Genomic DNA, 20,996 nt, shown 5'->3' with positions numbered 1-20,996 from the left:
TATTTTCCAAGTACATTTACTCAGAGCCACCCAAGTAACTGGTTTCATTTCATAACTCAGTGCTTATGCTGAAAATTTGTCACTCCTAGTAGTCCGCTTAGAAAAAATATTGTAGTTTCCTGAACCTCACTTCTTCATCAGCCGCTTGACGCTGCCTGCTTCCTTGGTACGGTCAAGCCTAAGGCAGATTCTCAACAAGAAACAGAGGAAGAGCTTCATCAAAACACTTCTCCTCCAGTTTTCTGCCAAGGTCAGATTAACTGGCAAGTTTTCTCTGTATGCCATTTAGGGCGTATGAAGGAGAGCCTAGGAAGCATGCGGCATAGGAGCAGGGTCCTACTACATTTTAGCTAAGGATAGCTCTGAAGCTCTGTTCCCATAAACCTGAAAGACTGATAGCTGGACATGTGAAAAATCTTACAGACATGTTCAAGAGAGAGGAACAAATACAATGTGTTATTTCTAAGTTCGTAAGGTAATTGGTCCAGTATTCAACTCAGTAAATACTGATTTTAAAAAGAAAAGCAAACTTCTATTGGTCCATGTCATTATGGTTTTATTTAGATATATTTAATACGCACAGCCATATAAATGTGGCAACTTATTATTTGACAGTATGTACCAAAAGCCTTAAAAATGCATGTACCTTTTGATCCTACAGTGCCACTTTTAGAAAATCCTAAAGGAAATGGGCTCCAAAGGTTTCTGCAGAAGTCTGTTTATCACAACATTGTTTATAATTGAGGGGAAGAAATGGAAATAAGATGTGACCATTCATAATCACACTGTAGAAGACCAGTCAGAGACAAGGGAAATGCTCTTAACATGAGGGCAGGTAAAACTAGGTTACTAAACTATAATATGACGGCAATTTTTAAAAATACTCACACAAACTACAAAGAGAGAGAGGAGTCAGATACAGCCGCATCTCTGCATTTAAAGTGATTTCCACAGTGGTTAGCACATGGTAAACAGTCAATTAATATCTTTAAAAGAAGTTGCAAGTTTATATTGTAAGAGTGCATGTTTTTGGCAAATCTAATTCTGAATAAAAATACAAAATAAATAAAACCACGTGCACACACCAACAGTGGTCATCTCTGGGTGCTGAAATTTCAGGTGCCGTATTTTCTTCTTTGTATTTTTATTAAGTTTCCAAACCATCTACTTATGTAATAAAAAAAAAATCAATAAATGCTTATATATTTAAAAATATAGTTTAACCACTGGAGGACTGTCTTAAAAATTTATAGTGCCGCCACAGAATGAAACAACACACAGCCAGTTGCGAGCGCAGGGCAGCTCAATGTACATAAACGGTACAGAAGAAGCTCCGTGATACGCGGTCCAGTGGAAACCACAAGGAGAACCGCGCTCTCTCTACTTACGGACAACAGTCCTAAGGCTTTTTGTGTTATCCTACTCAGAGAGAGGATGACTTTCAAAGAGATCATCCTTAGGAATAAATGACGTTAATTTCCAGAAAGACAACAGTTAGGAATAAACAAAGAAAAGTTAAACTAAATTTACTACGGTAGTGCTGCTTCAGTTCTCAATATTTGTTAGATTGAATGACAAATTCATTTCCCCCTGCGCAACAGGTTTGTTTTAGAGAGGGCTTCTTTCTTCCTAGAACTCGTAAGAGAAGCAAAACTTTGGATGATTTTGTACTTTTCCTCCATTTATTTGAAAAAGAGGTCAAGACTGGTAAAGTTGACAAAAACTAAAGTTTGAAGGGAAAAGCAAAACAGTGATTTGACTAGAGTGAGGGGAAAGAGGTCCTCGCCATCTGTTACAGAGCATGGACTGGAATAACCTTTAGGGGGCAATTTGTCAGTGTCAATCAGAATGAAAAATACATAGTCCTCTGGCCACAGGTTTATCCTAAGAATTTATACCACCAATATCCTCACACAATGAAGTAAAGAGACACAATCAAAGATGCTACAGCATTGCTTGGAATAGCAAAAACTGAGAGAGATTTTTAATAAATATGGTGCAATCTTACAGTGGAATATCACACAGCCATGAAAAAGAATAAGGCAGATGTAGCTCTGCTGATTTGGAAAGATCGCTAAGATACGTCCTTAAACATACAGAGCAATCCCACTTGTGGGAAGACAATATACTCCACATGTGTGTGTATTTTAAAAGAAATAACAGATATAATTTTATAGACAACAATACATCTTATTGTCAAAAGAATCACCAAACTCAGTTCTTGAAGCCTTGTCACGGCAGAAAGGAATCGCAACAGTCAGAGATAACCTCTTAAAGGCTCCTACTGAGCTATAAGAGGTGCAGGCTTTATCCCGGCCTCTGTGAGGAAAGTTAAACTCGATGCTTCTTTCCTATGTTGAGATCAACCTCAGACTCTGTCCCAGTACACTTACAACAGAATTCAAAGCCATATACTTGTCCAGCAGAAAACAGCTCTCTGGGAGTAATACTTTCAGGAACATCATCCCCATTTATAGAAAACAATGCATTTGGATGGTTCTGGCAGGGTCACAAAAACATGGAAGCATAGATATATTCTCCCAAGTTCATATGCTAAGATGTCTGTACAAAGATATTCATTGCAATTATTGCAGTAGAAAAAATTAAAGACAACTTAAATGTCTATTCATTGAAGACTGGTTAAATGATGGAGCTCCCACACATGGACGCTAGACAACTATTGCACAGACCGAGGTAGATCTATATACGTGCTACTACAGAAAAATTTCCCAGATGTATTGTTAAGTGGTAAAAAGCAAGATGCTGAATCTATATAGTATGCTCCCATTTACGTGTGTTTTAAGGGAGGAGACACATACAATATGCGCATGGGTATAAGTGGCAGCCAGCCTCCAAAGTGGCCAGCTCTTGGCAGTTATGCTCTGTGGGGTCCCCTCCCACACTGAAGAGGGCTGACCTGTGCCACCAACAGGATGTTGTGGAACTCACGCTGTATGGCTTCCAAGGCTGGGTCATAAAAGACAAGGGAGAAGCCGGCCGCTCTGTCATGAGGACACTCCAGCAGCATTCTGGAGAAGCCCAAGTAATGAGGAACCAAGGTCACCTGCCAATGGTCACATGAGTGAGCCACCTTGCAAGTGGCTCCTCCTGCCCCAGTCAAGCCTTCAGATGATGCAGCCCCGGCCAATATCTTGAGAGTAACCTCACAAGAAACCCTGAGACAGAACTCCCCAGCAGAGCTGCTTCTGAATTCCAGACCCACAGAAACTACAGGTAATAAATTTACTGCTATAAGCCACTAACTTTTGGGGGTAATTTGTTACACAATAACAGATAACTACAACAGTATACATAATATATTTCTGGGAGAACATACAAGAAAATGGTAACTATGATTGCCTCATGGGATGAGAAATTAAACAGCTGGGATAAGAGAGGGGAGAAAGATTTACTTTTTGTACTACATCATTTAGTTACGCTTCACTCTGTGCTGGGGGGAATTTTTTCTCATGTGCACGTACTACCTGAAATAAAAATGAGTACATAACAGAATGTGCTCGCACATGAAAAGAGCATCCAGAGAGAGCCCACGTTCCTGTGGTGCAGGAGGCAGGAGAGAGGGCTGGACGAGTAAAGCAGGGTTGATGTATATTGCGGAGACACAGAAAGTCACCTTTAGCAATGAAACTTCTGAAAATTTCAGAAGTTTGACATATCTTGCTGACTAAAGTTTCATCCTAGTGTGATGATTACTGTAGATAATTTTGGTCCTCAAATGACATACTATCTCCCAAAATGTTACCACTGCCATGTCATTTAATTCGTGTTTGGCAAAAGCCACTCATTGCTTAACTACACAAAACTATCTGTCTTGCCCTCACTTGGTGGCCTCTGTACTCTCAGTGAAGTCAGAATGGCCTTGGGAGTTGTTAAGAGGAAATACTCCAAAGTTGCCGATAAAGCCAAGAGGACAACAGCATGCATATCCTTTCAAGGTCCTAGGAAGCAGTGTCTAAAGGTGCCCCCATGGATAGTTAATTTTCTAAGAGAAAGTACTATTGTTTGACTTCACTGTTTACTATTAATTAAGAGCTCATACTCAGTGAAGTTGCATTAAATACTTTGCAGCTTTGTATCAGGAAAAAACGCAAATCATTTCTATGCAGTTGTGATGGTTAATGTTTTGTATCAACTTGACTAGGCTAAGCGGAGCCCAGAGAGCTGGTAAAACATTATTTCTGGGTGTGTCTGTGAGGGTGTTTCTGGAACAGATTAGCATGTGAATCTGTAGACTGAGGGAAAAAGACTGCCCTCCCCAGCGCACGTGGGCATCACGCATCCACTGGGGCCTGAGTAGAACAAGACGGCAGAGGAAGGGAGATTACTCTCTGCTTCAGCTGGGACACCCATCTTCCCCTGCGCTCGGACATCTCCACTCCTGGCTCTCTGGCTTTCAGACTCAAAAGCCAGGACTCACACAATCAGCCCCCAGCCCCCTGCATTCCCAAGAATTCAGACAGACTGAAGTACACCACTGGCTCTCCTGGGTCTCCAGCTCGCAGACGGCAGATCATGGGACTTCTCAGCCTCCATAATCACATAAGCCAATCCCTATAACAAATCTCCTCTCACATATATCTACACACATCCTCTTGGTTCTGTTTCTCTGGAGGACTCTGACCAATACACCAGTAGAAAAGACAGCCCCAAAGCTTACAGTTTATTGCCCCATTGGACAAGAATCAGTTCTGTAGCTAACCTGGCAACCTCATTCTAATATTCCTTATTAAATCACCTCAGTAACTCCCAGTTCCACAAATGTTACCTAAACTGGCTTTAGCATCTTAGTAGTTCCCTCATTAATAAATAAGCTGAATAAAATCTTTCATATGTACCCACTCTATTTTTGTAAAAGAGTCCTATTTTTAACTTCTGAAAATTATACTTTGAGTTAGGCAATATACATCAAAAACATTCAGGATAATACTCTTACTGCAGTAAAAACAGCTTCAATATAAAAATCATTCTCAACTGGCACAGTTATATCATTTTAGAAAATTGTTCAGTAAGAAAAACAAACCAAAAAGATGATTCTGTTTCTCCCATTTTTCAACCAGATAAACAGGATAAACTGTTTCATTCATGTTTTATTTGACATTATAGGTGCTTCTGGTTTTCATGATTTCTAGCGCTTCACCTTTGAAGAGAAAGAGGGTTACCTTGCAGAAGTCGGCCTCCTCGATAGAGATGAAGAGCCAGTGCTGCCTCAAAGCTCTCAGCCTTGATGAGGTTTGCGATTTCAGATGGGCTTTCAAAGTCAAAGGCATCTTTCAGAATACATATGTGACCTGCAGCTTCTAGATGGTCTCTTTACCAAAAAATATAAAAAGAGAAAGAAAAAGATGGGAGAAAAAACATTAATATGCCACAGTTTGCTACCATGATTAAGATTTTAAATCTTAAAAGACTATTTGATTATTTAAATCAAAAGATTATTTAAATCAAAAAGTTAATAATACATATTTTCTGAATTGTTTTTTAGAGGCACTCTGCCTAAAATATAGGACAAGGCTCATGGTCAAGGATGATAACTATTCATCCACCCATCTCAGATACGTGGGACTGGGGCTGGGACCAAGGTCAGCGGTATGAAGGGCTAATTCAGGAAGTCTTGGCAGCCTTGAGACACAAAGCACACACTGCCAATTTTCAGTAGCATTTGCTGTACCAGAAAGCTCCTTCTTTATTTCCTTGATTCCACTTTTTACTTCTGCCCCTTAAATGTGGATGATATACAAACTTTGTTTTTAGGCATCTGTTATTCAGTTCTTTCTACTCAGAAAGACTTCAAAAGTCACCCATTATCATAGCCCAAAAAATGCTGCATGGCCCTTCCATTCTACCTCCAAAATATCTTACAAACACATCTTTTCTCTTTCTCTTCATCTTGGCTCAGTTCCTCATAAGATAAATCTAAAATACAAATCTGATAAAAAAGAAACTTTCTGAATGGTGACAACAGCATGAGCAAAATCATAAGACATATGAGAAACTGAAAAAAAAAATACTTACAATGCTTACAAAGGGAAAGAAGCTAATCTGCTTAATATATAAAGAGTTCTCATACATCAATGATAATAAAAAAAACCCTGACAACTCAATAGAAAAATAAGGATGGGTATAAAATTGCAGTCCCTAGAAAAAGAAATACAATTGGGCTTTTAAATACAGGAAATGATGACCAACTTCAGTCTTCTTTTTTATGTAGAGTATTTGTAAAGATCAAAAAGTCTACCTAAGGCTTCAAGAAATAAAGACTCCTATACATTATTTGTGAGAGAGCAAGCTGGTATAACCTGTTTGGCAGGCAATGTAGCAACAACTAGCATATTTAAAATGCACAAACTCTGTGACCAAACAACTCCACTTCTAGAAAATGATTCCAAAGATATACTTGGATGTGTGTGCAAAAGCACACACCCAAGAATAGGCACTGCAGCTGTGTTTGAAGTAGCAAAAGACTGCAAATGACCTCAGTGTGCATCAGTTGGGGATTAGCTATCATATGATGCATACGTACAGTCAAGCTCGGCTGCCATTAAAAGAATGCAGTAGAGGGGCCAGCCCTGTGGCATAGTGGTTAAGTTCAGCATGCTCTGTTTTAGCGGCCTGGGTTCGTGGGTACAGTTCCTGGGTGTGGACCTACACCACTCATCAGCCATTCTGTGGCAGTGTCCCACACACAAAATAGAGGAAGATGGGCACAGATATTAGCTCAGGGCCAATCTTCCTCAAGAAAAAAAAAAGAGGAAGATTGGCAACATATGTTAGCTCGGGGCAAATCATCTTTAGCAAAAAAAACGAATGAAGTGATCAGTAGGAGGAAATTTAGAATGAACTCCTACATACATTGTTAATGAAGAGAGCAAAGTGAAGAATACTTTGTGTCCACATAGCCTGCGAGCACAGAAATATCTTTAGAAGGATACATAAAAAATAAATAACAATGATTCTGTCTAAAGAGGAGAACCAGAGACACACCCTTTTGTATTGTTGGATATTTTTACTATGTGCATATATTATCTTTTATAATTGAAGTGTATGTGTATGTGTGCATGTGAATATACAACAAATCGAACCAGGTCTCTCCCTTGACTCAAACCCTCAGACGGGTCGGAGTAGCCAGCTCGACTGTCAACTTGGTGAGAATGGGGCCCGGATCTCTCGCTTACTGAATAAACTAAGGGTTGAAAGTGTCTCTGGGATCAAGTCCAAACGCCTCAGGCCAGCACACAGCGCTCTTGACGGCCTGCATCCCTGCGTGGCCAGCCGCACCCCCCTCCCACCACCTTAGCCCCGGTCCTGCTCCTGCATCTGCAGGACGCCCAACACAGCACGCCTTCTGAGCCCCCGTGACCGTGACGTGACACTTCCTAATGCCAGCTCCTCTCAGTGACTCCGACAGCTCCTGTCCTACCACCCAGACAGTGAGCTCCTGTCTCACTGCCTCCATCAAGCCCGGAGGCTCTCTCTGTCATAACCCCTCCGTACTGCAGTTATGTGAACAAGGGAGTCACATCGCACTGAGAGCTTCGATTACAAAATCAGCACAGATGTGAGAATCACCTACGCTCAAAATTACCCTTGAAAACCTCTTAAATCATCCAGAAGGTACTGTAGTACAAAGTTCAAATCCAACAGAGCTATTGTTTTTTACTCCAGCAAGAAAATTGTTTTCTTCAGCTGGACACCAAATGAATTATCTGGCTTGCAGTTAGGGGAAATATTGTGCAAAACAATAAGAGTAAGAATAGAAGAATGAAAAGGAGAAGGAAGAGAGGAGGGAAAAGGAACTAGAATCTTTAGGTAAAGTGATCATAAAACGACCAAGCTGCTTACAATGTAGGAGCCACAAGGGAACGAAGGACCTCTGAAGAAACATCAGATTCAGACCTTAAGCTCACCTCTGGGGAATATGGTGAGAATCACCACCTACACTTCTATGTGAATGATCATTTTTCTCTCTGTGTTTTTTTTTTCTACTGTGAATTAAATGCACAATGTTGCAGCCCTCACTGCGCAAATAAAGAAACACTAAAGTCTTGAGACTTAAATTAGCTTATGCTATCAAAGCATAACATGTATCTTGATCTTATCATTTCATGGTCATTGTTGATCCAATCACTGCCAGTCAATAACACCCAGACCCCCACCCCCACTCCAACTCCTTCAAAATGCTGATGACAGCTGACAAGCAGAGCCAAGAAGAAGCTTGTAGGCAGTCGAGCCATCAGCTCACTTCAGCCTAAAACTATAGCATACAAAAATAAGAATTCAGGGGCCGGCCTGGTGGCGCAAGCGGTTAAGTGCACGCGCTCCGCTGCGGCGGCCCGGGGTTCGCTGGTTCGGATCCCGGGCGTGCACTGACGCACTGCTTGGCAAGCCATGCTGCGGCGGCGTCCCATATAAAGTGGAGGAAGATGGGCACAGATGTTAGCCCAGGGCCGTCTTCCTCAGCAAAAAAAGAGGAGGATTGGCGGATGTTAGCACAGGGCTGATCTCCTCACAAAAAAAAAAAAAAAAAAAAAATAAGAATTCAATGTGCTTCCGAGCATAGGTGAATAATTGTTATTCTATCCTCTTAAATCTCTAAGAAACGAGAGGCCAAAAACAAATGTGTTGATAAATGGGAAAGAAATGGTTTAAATTCTACTTAGAGAATCCATTCCTGGGAGATTTCTGGCTTATGCAGAATTGATACAGTAGGGCCTATGGAATGAAGGTGGTTAGGTACAGATAATGGGCTGTTCTTGACCTATTAAACATATTTTTAAATCGCATTTCAACACTAACCTTATGATCTCATAAATATTCCAAAATAAATTATTTTTAATCTCAATTCTCTATAGACTAAGAGTTTACCCTTGTTTCTGGTTCACTTATAGCACCTTTAAATTGCTCTATCCCTATTCCTTCTGCAAGTAATCATTTGATTCAACTGATAAACTCCCTGAGCACCTATGATGTCCAAGGAGTTCTGGCTTATTTGACTCAAGGAAGGTTTTTTTGAGAAAGAAAGCATCTCTGACAAATTGAGCGATTTTGAGCATTTACTCCACCGTTCTAGGAAGAGACTGAACCTATGTGCACATGCCCAACTCAAGATTCAATGGGACTTGACCTGCTTGCACCTGGCTGAAAGCCATCCTCTTTAACTGAGCGCACAGAGAAGCTTAATCATCTGTGTGTTTAACTTACTTATGTGAATTTGCATAAACTACGATGTCTAGATTAAAAAAAAAAGATAGCAAGAGAAACTTAAATAGGGAAGGCAACACCAAGTGAATCCCATTCCATATCCATGTGCCTCTGCACGATCCTGAGATGGGGACCAGGAATCTAATATTCCACCCTGGCTGGCCTAGTCTTCTCAGGGGACACAGCCCCTACTGGCAGGTCTGCGACTTCACGGGCAGCTCACCTGGCGGGGAAGACAGGGGATAGTGATGTGGTGTTTCATTGGTGAGGAGAAAGTTGGCTATGCTGGAGCAAAACGTTGCCCTCTGGACAATGTTTCAAGAATTCCTGATGCATAAAAGAAATAATGCTGATCTTGAAATGATGATGGAGCTCACGAGGATGAAGGTCCTTGTGCGAATGCTGGCACAAACTCGTGAGCCCAAGCTTGAAAAACTGGAGAGAACACTGTTCCACTTACCTCTCTGTGCATTAAGTGAGGTAATAATAAGGCATTTGCAGGACACGGTGTTAACCTGATTAGTATCTCTGAGAATGTGCTGTGTAAACTGTAAAGTATATCTACTCTTCTAATGGAATTCTCATACTCGAGAGATTACTATTATGATATCACTCTTTTTAAAAGAACACAAAAATACAATGACAAGACAGGCATAGTGTCCAGATCAGGGAGCATCTCAAACTCAAATGCCTGCTGAGATCAGACAAATGAAGTCAATGAATTTGGGGGGGGGGGTCCCTAAGACATGATGTGGCCTGCACCAAACTGAAGAGAGAGGCCCCATCTGCACGGGTGAGTCCTGCATTGTCTCATAAGGTCAATTCTAAAACATAAGATAATAAGGTAAATTCAAATAAGCACTTGAAATGTGGCTGGTCTGAACAGAGATGTGCTAAGCGCAAAATATACATACAGCTCTTTAGTCATTTTTTTTTTTTTTTCTGGTGAGGAAGATTGTCCCTGAGCTAAAATCTGTTGCTAATCTTCCTCTTTTTGCTTGAGGAAGATTGTCCTTGAGCTAACATCTGTGCCAAGCTTCCTGTATTTTGTATGTGGGATGCTGCCACAGTGTGGCTTGATGAGCGGTGTGTAGGTCCACGCCCGGGATCCGAGCCGGAGAACCCCGGGCCACTGAACCGGAATGTGCGAACCTAACCACTGTACCACCAGGTCAGCCCCTCGTTAGTCATTTTTATATTGATGATGAGTCCAAATGATATTTGGGTAGATTGAGTTCAAGAGAATATATTATTAAAATTAATTTGATCTGTATCTTTTTGCTACGTTTAACGCAACTATGAGAAAGTTTAAAATGACGTATGCGGCTCACGTTATGTCGTACTGAACAGCGCGAGACAGATGCTCCTCAGCTCTACACAGTGGGTACCATGCAGACAAGCATCTCATGGCCGCCGGTTCTGCCAATTTACCAAGAGAAGCCAGGTATTCAAATTTCCATGGGAAACTTCCCAGTTTTAATCCCCACAATGCTATTTCTTGCTACTTCAACGTCAACAACATTTGTTATTCCCTTAAATCTTCAAAAGTTCACAGAGGTCTGATTTCCCCTTAACTTTATTTACGAGAATTAGTAAAGTTTTCACACTGATACTTGTTGCCTCCATAGCATGTTCCCCCCTCCCACAACCTTGGATGTCCAGGTCACTCATCTGAGAGGGATGCGCCCCACCCCCAGATCCAGGGGTGTTCCTGCCAGCTTATGCCCATCAGAACCTCCCACCTATCCCTACTCCCACCCCCAGAGATGCAATTCTGGGGCACAGGGTTGCACCTTCAGAGTCTCAGCCTCGCTCTTTCTGCTGGGCCTGAATGGGGATTCACGTGGACTTGGGAGGTTCTCGCCGGGAAAATCTAGCAAGAATGGGAAGCGGACCCAAGAAACAGAGGGAAACTGACTCCCATCCATATCATCTTAGCTGCAAAATCAAGCCTGAAGCCTTCCCCACCTCCAGACTTTTTACAGGATAAGCTGCTAAGTTCCCTTCACTGTCCAGGCCAATTTGGGTTGGGTTTTCAATTACTTGAGGCTGAAAATCAGATATCCCAATAGACAAGCAGCTTAGAGCTTTTGTTGTTAGTTTGTGTGAAATCCCCTTATTACATCAAGCTCTTTGTAAGGCCATCACAGTCTTTGACCACACCTCTTCTCTCTCCCCAGCTCGCTCAATCGCTTCCACTACAGCCCTCTGACCTCACCTTCCGCACCACTGACCTCTACCCACCGCAACCAGCCGCCCTCCTGCCTTATCTCCCAATCCAGCAGATTCCCTGTTCTGTCATTTCAATTACTTCCTTGTCAATACCTTGAACTCTCCTCTCCCTTGGCCTTTTGTAGCATCAGTGTAGGCATCAGGCGGAACGCCAGCCCAGGAAAACCCTAACCACCAGCTTTCCCCAGGGCTGCACCCAGGCTGAGCACATGCGAGAGAAAATCATCAAGGCAGCATGGAGCGCTACAATGGGGTGTTCATCACTGCCTGCTCTCTCCCCCTCCATCGGCACTTCTCATTCATTCTTCAGTTACTGAGCGTCTTCAGCAAGCCCAGCACTGTCCTGAGGGCTGGGGATCCACTAGGGACCAAACCCCTGCCTTCAGGAAGCTGACTTTCTTCCCAAGGAGAAGGTCAATGTGCATGATAATTAACTACAATCCACACTACGTCAGCTGGAGATGAGTGCTCTGGAGGAAACAGCAGCAGGAGGGGGACAGGGAGAGAGTGTGAGGTGGAGAGGGGCTGCAATTTGAGATGAGGTGTGACAAGACATTCTCACATATTGAGGTATGTGGGGTAACTATTCGGCTTCAAAACTGATTCGGCTTGAACTAAAAAACCTGACTTATGGCCTGTCAAACATACATTGTACATCTGCTTAACCATTAAAGAATGCACTCTCTTAAAATAAGAATGCACCCTTCCCCTCCTACCCCCTATTGGCAACGCCCTATTAGTAACGCCCAGGTCAGTGCCTCTCCTGACATCACAGTCACATTGACCTGCTAATTTGCAACTGGATACCTCTTTGAAATTTTGATAACAATGTATCCTGGGTGTGTTTAATGTATGTTCTTTGTTCTAAAAAGATATAAGACCGTACTGAAAACCATGCTTCTCTGGAACGCTTTCTAAGGCCTTCCTGGCTTCTAATCCTCACTCTGGCTCAAGTAAACTCACCTTATTTCTCTTGTCTATAGAATGGTTATTGGTTATTTTGCATTGACACTGCTAATGGGGACCAGGCATCTTTTGAGAAGGATGAAAATGTTCTGGAACGAGATAGAGGTGCCGGTTGCATGACTTTATGAATATACTAAAAATCATGGCACTGTACACTTTAGAAGAGTGAATTTTATGATATGTGAATTATATCTCAATAAAAAATTATATGACAAAGGAAAAGTTATTTCTCAGGGGCACCTCCCAGACCCTCTAGAACTAGGTCTGCTCCCTCGAGATACCCAATCACCCTGCACTTCTTCCTAGCACTGATCACATCATAATTAAATAACCTGTGCAGTTGTATGTCCATGTTTGTCTCCTGTGCTAGAATGCTAGAACCCTCTCTTACATGACAGTGCTCAGCATTGAGCTGCTGTGCGGAAAACTCTTTGTGGCTGAAGGGCTCAGTGATTCTGGAGGGCGAGGGTGGAGGGCTGGCCTGTCTTACCTGGGCTCTCTGCACACCACCTTCAAATGCTCTGCCCATTGGAGATGCTCAATAAATATTGGCTGAATGGAAACATTAACTGACTTGCAATAACTGTTACTTGAGGGGGGAAAAAATGAAATCGCCTCTTCCCACTGACTTAAAATTACATCTGCAGGTTCCTAGGCATCCTCTAAAGAAACACTAGAAAACTTGAAAACTTTCCCTCAGGCTTTTTTCCTTCCCAAATGCTGGGCAATCACAGCGGAATTCAGAATCGTAGAGGCAGAAGGCAGCTGGGCAGGAAAGGTAAGTGGGGCACCAGATGCAGAGCATGTTTGCGTTTCCTCCTCTCCTGCCGTCCAGTGGGTTTCCAACAAGCTTTTGTTTGCTCCTAAATACAGTGTTCCACATTCAAATAAAAACACTTTTATACACTGTGTTCCAGACAGAGAAAGACAAAGTCCAGCTCCGAACGGCGACATCTGCATTAATTCTGCTGCCAACAGGCTCACCTGTGCATTGAACTGACCCTCAGAACTCCCTACTCCGGACTGAAGAAGCTAAATCCTTTACTCTTTTCTTATTTCCCATCCCTCTTCATGCATTTCCCTGCACCCTTAGGAACTCTGCAGACAAAATTCTAGGGGTGGAACCCGGTAATCTAGCGAGTCTCTGATAGTTGGGTTTAGAACAGGAGACGGAAAACCTTTCCCGGAAATGGCCAGAGAGGAAATATCTTTGGGTTTGTGGATGGACTGTCTCTGTGTGACTCCTGGGCTCTGCCACTGCAATGGGAGGCAGCCTCCAACACCATCAACCTAGAGGTTACTTACAAAAACAGGCAGGGGCTCTATTTGACCCTGGGGCAGGACTTTGTCAGCCTGGATTTAGAAGATGATTTCAAGGTTTCTGAGGACCAGCCTCTTATGTTAGCATAACAAGAGGCACCCTTTGAAACTCTGGACCCCCCATTACTCCATCACTGAAGTAGCCTTGTGAATGTGCTTTTGACATCCATTACTTGTGTGCTTTATATCTCCGCCACAAATGAATGAACTTTGTTCCCTAGGTTTCTGGCTCTATTTTGTAACTTACCAGAGCTGCTTTTAATTTTGACCTTTACTCTTAGGAACTGACCTAAAACACTTTACCTGGTTCAGCGAGGACTGTCGGGTTCTTCTGGAAAGTGTTTATAGCCTCAGGGATTAGAGTGGGGTGGGGAACCACAGGTCCCCTCACTGGACCATCCCCTGACAGCCAGACCAGCCACCCTCTAGTTGGAGCCAGGTCACACAGTGGGGACACAGACCGAATGGAGCTGCCCACACACAGGCTGCTCTGCAGGGGCGGGTCCTGACCTCATGTTCACGCAGGGGCCCAGGTAACCGTCCTAGCAGACCTAAACACCTATTTCTGAAATGCTGTATGCTAATGAACAACTCCTCTGGTGTAGAATTCTAGTATCTCCAGTGCTCAGGAGACACTCCAGAGAGTAGGTGCCCAGTGAGGGCATTTAAAATGCTACCTAACAGTCCCTGGGTTAGAACTTAAAGGTAACGTACACACATTGCACAGTTCATACTGAAGGATACTTAAAGTGCCACATGGACGATAAAACAGTAACTCTCTAGTTATTGGTACCCAGACAAATTTTCCCCCAAAGCACCTTCCACTCTAACACCTACACCTTCTGAAGGACTTCTGGACAGCAGAGGCCCAAGCTTACTACAAAGAGCTCTATACACCCAAGATTCCCACATTTTTCTCTCAATATTTTCCCTCTATAATGAAGGTGTATTTTTTTTCTCCCTCACTTCTGATACATCAGGACCCACAAAATGGAGCCCCCTCCCCCCCACTGGCCCAGCCCACGTCACAAATCCACACCTGAGTCTGCCTGCACTCACGGGAACACCTGCTAAGGAGTCCTAACAGACACCCATCCCAGTCCTGCAGCTCAGCGTCAGCTGGCTCATCTGACCCTAGAGGATAGGACCTGCTCCCTTATAAGGAAACTCTGGACCTCCTGGCCAATGGTGCTGTTTCCGAGGTGCCGCCTCTAGCATCTATAAAACTCTCGCCCAAAGTCCCTTGGGAAGGGTGTTCCCCATTGTGCTCCCCAATTCATGGAGTGTCTCCCCTTGAATTAAGGGCATCAAACTTGTTACTAAATTGTATTATTATTTTTTTTTTCTTGCTGAGGAAGATTGTCCCTGAGCTAACATCTGTGCCAATCTTCCTCTATTTTGTATGTGGGACGCTGCTACAGTGTGGTTGACAAGTGGTGTAGCTCAGTGCCCGGGAACCAAACCCAGAAACCCAGGCCGCCGAAGCGGAGCTCGTGGAACTTGAACCACTAGGCCACAGGGCCGGCTCCTAAATTGTATTATTTTTGTCATTTGACACTCCCCACATTCAATCACCAAACCCTGTCAATTTTGCTTCTTAAACATGTCAAACCCAAATGCTTATGTCCCCTGCCACCATCCTAATCTACCCTCCACGCTGCAGCCAAAACGATCTTCAATTACACAGAAATCGGATAGCGTTTCATGGTTTAATTCCGTTCCTGGCACAAGACTGAAGGTCCTGTGTGATGGGGTCCCAGCTACCTTTCCAGACACGTCTGATGACTCCACCTAGAGTGGGGTTTGTCAGCCTCGGCACTACTGACATTCGGAGCTGGATCAATCGGTCCTGGGCCGTCCTGTGCACTGCAGGGTCTTTAGCAGCATCCCTGGCCTCTACACACCAGATGCCAGTAGCCTCTCACCCCCAGTGTGACAACCAAAAATGTCCCGAGACACTGCCCAATGTCTCCTGGAGGGCAAAATCACTCCTTCCTGCTCTGCACATCTTCTGGGCTTCTGCTCTCATCGAGAATCACTGATCTAGAATATTCTACATGCTAAGGTCACACAATGCAGTTCTGGAAGGGATCCGCTCTTCCTCATCGCCTCACTTGCGGCCCCTCTGCCTGAGACAGCCCCCCCACCCACGACGCTGACCTTTCCCTGCCATGTGAACTAAGGTCCATATTGTCATGATTAGCTCATATTTATTAAGTACATACTAAGCGCCAAGCCCTGTTTTACAGCATTGACAATATATTAACAGACATTTGATCCTCATAACAAGATGACAAGGTCCCACTTTACGGACAAGAACATGGAGCTGCAAAGCAATTCCGTAGCCTGGCCTGGGTCCCAGCGTTTTAAGCAGCGGGCAGTCACCTGGAGGCAGGAAGCCCTGCCCCGGAGCTTTGCTTTTCATCAGTTCACGATGCCTGAAAGGCTCTCCCCACCTCTAGCCTGGGACGGATCGCCCACCTGTATGCTCCCAGAGTGCCTGAAACTTCCCGTATCACTGTATTCATCGCTATTTATGTACCAGATATTAACTTACAACCACAAACAGATGTGTAAGAATGGACTCATTTCTTTTTCTTCTTCTTCTTTTTTTTTTGTGTGAGGAAGAACAGCCCTGAGCAAACATCCATGCTAATCTTCCTCTTTTTGCTGAGGAAGACCGGCTCTGAGCTAACATCTATTGCCAATCCTCCTCCTTTTTTTCCCCAAAGCCCCAGTAGATAGTTGTATGTCACAGTTGCACATCCTTCTAGTTGCTGTATGTGGGACGTGGCCTGAGCATGGCCGGAGAAGCGGTGCGTCGGTGTGCGCCCAGGATCCGAACCTGGGCCGCCAGCAGCGGAGCGAGAGCACTTAACCGCTAAGCCATGGGGCCGCCCCCATTTCTTCTTTTTTTAAATCCAATCTTATCTAACTCACACCCTGTCCTCTGCTAAACCGATGGGAACCCCAATCTTATTCATCTGGGGGGCTCCCTGCCCCACTGCCCAGGGTCACTTGAGGGTCACAGGGGTCTTTTGCAGAGAAAGCTCTCATTGCTTACTGGTGATTGGCTCATGGAGAATCTCTGTCACCATAGGAACCCCTCCCCTCCGGGACACCCAGCATCATTCCCTCAAGGGACCTAGGCTTTCACAAGACAGAAGATGTCTTCCAGCAACTTCTGCTTTTTCCTTTTCTTCCCCCAGCAATCCTCCCTGAGTGGAGGGGAGCCTAGGGTGGCTTGGAACAGAGATGAGAGCACAACAAGCAATCTTTCCCGTGCTTCACGCACAGCCAGGAAAACGAAGAACCAAGTAACCAAATGGCCCTGCAGCCCAGCTGAATGTCAGCCGTCTCTGAAGACATGCCCGCCTTGCTCCTCTGGTGGCCCTTTGGGTGGTCGTGGGTGTGGGCCTTTGGAACATTTGGGCTCACATGTACAGTTCAAGTCAGGAGTGAGATGTTCAATAATGGATGGCTTCTCTGGCTTCCTCCGCACAAACTGCTCCCCACGAGGTGTACAGGCTCAGCTGCACCTGGCCTCTCTCTCGGACCTCCTTTCCTAGCACCTGCCCCCAAACTCACTCCAGTCCAGAGAGCACGGTCTTCTCTCCGTCTCTCAAGCAGCCAGGCTTGCTTCGGCCTCAGGAGCTGAGTTCTTGCTCTCACCCCTTCCCGGGACCACGTGTCCTTCCAGATCCCTGAGTGGCTGCCTCCTCCCGTCACTGAGGTCTCAGCTTGCGTGCCACCTCTCAGAGGGCCCTCCTCTGAACCCGGAGCACTAGCCACTGTCCGAAATCACCCGCTTTATTTCTGTTACTCCTGTACTGTCTCTCTTCCCCATGTCTCTCCCCCGGGATGTGCTTCACGAGAGTAGAGCCCACTGTGTGCTTCCTTGCTGCATGTGCCCAGGGAGCCAGGGCAGCGTCCCTGCATTAGACGTAAGATCAGCCTGCACAATGAAAACCCTCACTGCAAAGTCCTCACTGCAAACGTCAGAAAACTGATGATGCTCTAGTGGTCATTTCAGTTACGATCTTGAGGAGAACTAACATTTTTGAGCAGAAAGGGACAGTAAAGGGTTGGCGTAGCGCCAACTGCTCATTTTAATGACAAGGAAGCTGACCCACAGAGGGGAAGTAAATTGACAAATTTCATGAAGCAAGTCAGTTTGTTTAAAAAAGAAAAAAAAAAAAAAAGAGCTTCTATTACACTTCAGGCACCAATCAGCTCCCTCAGCCCTGAGGGCTTACATTCCAGTGAGAAGAGAAACCGTGAACCAGCAAACATATCAAACCAGATAACTGCAGAAAAAGATGAGTGTTCAGAAGATAACCAGCAGTGGGATAGCTGGATCCCATGGTAGCTCTATTCTTAATTTTTTGAGAAATTTCCATACTGCTTTCCATAGTGGTTGCACCAGTTTGCATTCCCACCGGCAGTGTATGAGGGTACTCTTCTCTCTACATCCTCTCCAACACTTATTATTTCCTGTCTTGTTAATTATAGCCATTCTGATGGGTGTGAGGTGACATCTCAAAGAACATGAAAACACAAATGCATAAAGATATACGCACCCCTATATTCATCGCAGCATTATTCACAATAGCCAAGACATGGAAACAAGCTAAGTGCCCGTGGACAGAGGAACAGGTACAGAAGGTGTGGTATATAGACACAATGGAATACTACTCAGCCACAAAAAAAGATGAAATCTTGCCATTTGTGACAACATGGATGGACCTTGAGGGTATTACGCTAAGTAAAATAAGTCAGATGGAGAAAGTCAAATACCACACGACTTCCCTCACAAGTGGAAGATAAAAACGACAACAAACACATCCAGACAGAGAATAGACTGGTGATTACCAAGGGGGGGGGGAGGGCAAAGGGGTAAAAGGGCACATGTGTACCAGATGGTAATTAGTCTTTGGGTGGTGAACACGATGTAGTCTACACAGAAATCGAAATATAATGATGTACACCTGAAATTTACACAATGTTATAAACCAGTGTTACCACAATAACAAATAAATAAACTTAAAAAAAAAAAAGAAGATAACCAGAAGGAAGATGGAAGATGGGCATAGGGAACACTACTCCAGACGCAGGATTAGGGAACTCCAGCACAGGCAGACCCAAAGGACAGGGAGGGTTTGTGCCTTTGCTGCCCCCTCTGTCTGGAAATCCCGGACCCTCTTTCTCCCCACGAGAGCTTCAAGGGTCCCTGCTCCACCCTCAGGATTCTCACGACAGCAGGGAGGCCTCCCCGGAGCATCCTGCCTAAAACAGCACGCCCGCACAAGCAGCCCCTCGCCCTGGTGTATGTAAATATACATGTCGCCGTATATACCCATGTGTTTTTCTCTTCCCTCTCCCGTCCCCACTGAAATGGAAGCGTCATGAAGACCCGACTTTGTTTTTCGTCGCTGTATCCCCAAACCAGCGCGCTCACAGAAAAAGCACCACTGAAGACAGGCCAAGGTCCGCGTGGAGAGCACCAAGCAGCCTCTGCGGCGCCATCCTGGCTGTCCTGTCCGCGTGCCGGGTCGTGAGCGGGGTCACCGCAGACAACCCGAGCGGCCTTCGGGGGCCCCCGCCGCACCCGGGCGGGGCCGGGGACCGGGGCTAGGGCTGGACCCTGCGCTCCCCTCGCCACTCCACACTCGCGCAGGCCCCGCGCCCCCCTGCAGCCCCGCGCCCTGCGCCCCCGTGCAGCCCCGCGCCCTCCGCGCTCCTGCAGCCCCGCGCGCTCCTGCAGGCCCCGCGCCCCGCCGGCCGGTCCGTTTGGGCGCGCGGTTCGCGGAGGCCCGGCGCGGCGCGGAGACACGGCCGAGAGCCCCCGCGCCGCCCTTCCCGCCCCCGGCCGCGCCGCGGATGCTTGGGCCGCCGTCCGCACCCACCCACCTACCGGACGCGCTCGGCCGTGACGGCGTTGCCTGTGTGCGGCCGGAGCACGGCCAGAAACAGGAGCCGCATGCCGCCGCCCGGCCATCGACCGCCCCGCCGCCGCCGACCAGGCCCGGGGGCGGGGGCCGGGACGCGGACCGGGCCCCGGGGCGGCGGGCGGCGCTCGGTCAGCCCCGCCCGCAGCTGCCGAGGCCGCGCCCGCGCTCGCCGGTTGCGGCGACGGGGGGGTGCGGGGCGCGCGGGTGGGCGAGGGGCCAGGGGGTGTGGAGGAGGCCGGGGCGCGAGACTGCTCCCACGGAACCAGAACCAGGGGTTCCTCGGGTCTCCTCCCATGGGAACCAAGACACCATGTGGACTCTCATGGGGTCCAGGGGTGGCCGCGGGCCCCCTCCTAAGGGGACCACGCGTGGCAGTGGATCTGCTTCCATGGGGACTAGCACCAAGGGTGATTCCGTGTCCCATCCCACGGAGACCAGGGGAACCGCAGGTCTCCTCCCACAGGGACCACGGTTGGCCACAGGTCCCCCCCCCCCCACACACACACACACACGGACCAGCGGTGGTTGCCGGTTGCTCCTTCGGGTCCCCTTCCACAGGGGCCAGCACCGGGGTTGATATCCGCTTCCGTCCCGCAGGGACAGAGGCGGCCGTGGGTGGACTCCCACGGGGTCCAGGGCGGCCGGCGTCTGCTCCCATGGGTACCAGCACCGGGGATTTCTGGTATCTCTTGAAAAATGACAGATCTGTCAATATTAAGCCATCCTGCCGACAGCTGCCTGGAGCTAAGCAGCAGCTACCCCCTTTAGGTGTGTTAAAAGATAAACTGAGGCGTATTAAAATTGTTAAGTTCATTTGAGCAAAAACCTATTCCAATGGGCAGCACCAGAGCGGAAGTAGGAGCTCCGCACCGACAGCAGATGGGCTTGTTAGAGAGAAAGGTGAAGATGATTGCTTGGCGACGGCTTCAAGCCTAGTTGGCTGTGTGTGTGGCTGTGCTCAGGTTTCAATTCCGTCACCTTGAGGCATTTTCAGGCTTAGGTTTCGCTCTGCTTGCGAAGGCCATCGGGGTTAGAGCCACATCAGTCTGACGGCCTCCTTGTTAACTAATTGAACAGATGGGACCGAGCTTTCCAGTGCACCACAGGGGCTGCAGGCTCCCTTCAATTCCTGTGTGATCTCCATCGGTATTCCTGTGTTGAGAAGAAACTGAGGTTGATTTCCTGGCTCCACAGGCACCAGGGACCCAGGCTTCTCTCTTTCTGCTCCAGCTGCCTAGCGTTTGGTCTCTGTCTCAAGATGGCCTCAAGGCACCATACAGCTGCTGGAGCCTCACCTACCACATTCAC

The 20,996-nt window shown here is 46.3% G+C and overlaps 1 protein-coding gene across 1 annotated transcript in view; it reads right to left on the bottom strand.

Moving 5' to 3' along the window:
• The window catches only part of GLT1D1 (glycosyltransferase 1 domain containing 1), a 95,887-nt gene extending 76,133 nt beyond the window's left edge, over positions 1 to 19,754 (bottom strand). Inside the window, exons 1-2 of the mRNA XM_087423463.1 lie at positions 19,652 to 19,754; positions 5,181 to 5,329 (exon numbers count right to left, since the gene is read on the bottom strand). Coding sequence (XP_087279589.1) covers positions 5,181 to 5,329; positions 19,652 to 19,719 — 217 coding nt within the window. The 5' untranslated portion in view covers positions 19,720 to 19,754. The remainder of the gene's footprint in view (positions 1 to 5,180; positions 5,330 to 19,651) is intronic.
• Positions 19,755 to 20,996: the final 1,242 nt, after the last annotated feature.

This window comes from Ceratotherium simum, chromosome 35, assembly GCF_057802395.1.
Source record: "Ceratotherium simum simum isolate JZ-2026a chromosome 35, ASM5780239v1, whole genome shotgun sequence".
NCBI lineage: Eukaryota > Metazoa > Chordata > Mammalia > Perissodactyla > Rhinocerotidae > Ceratotherium > Ceratotherium simum.
The sequence above is the reverse complement of the archived record's forward strand: the minus strand, read 5'-3'. Positions and strand labels throughout refer to the sequence as shown.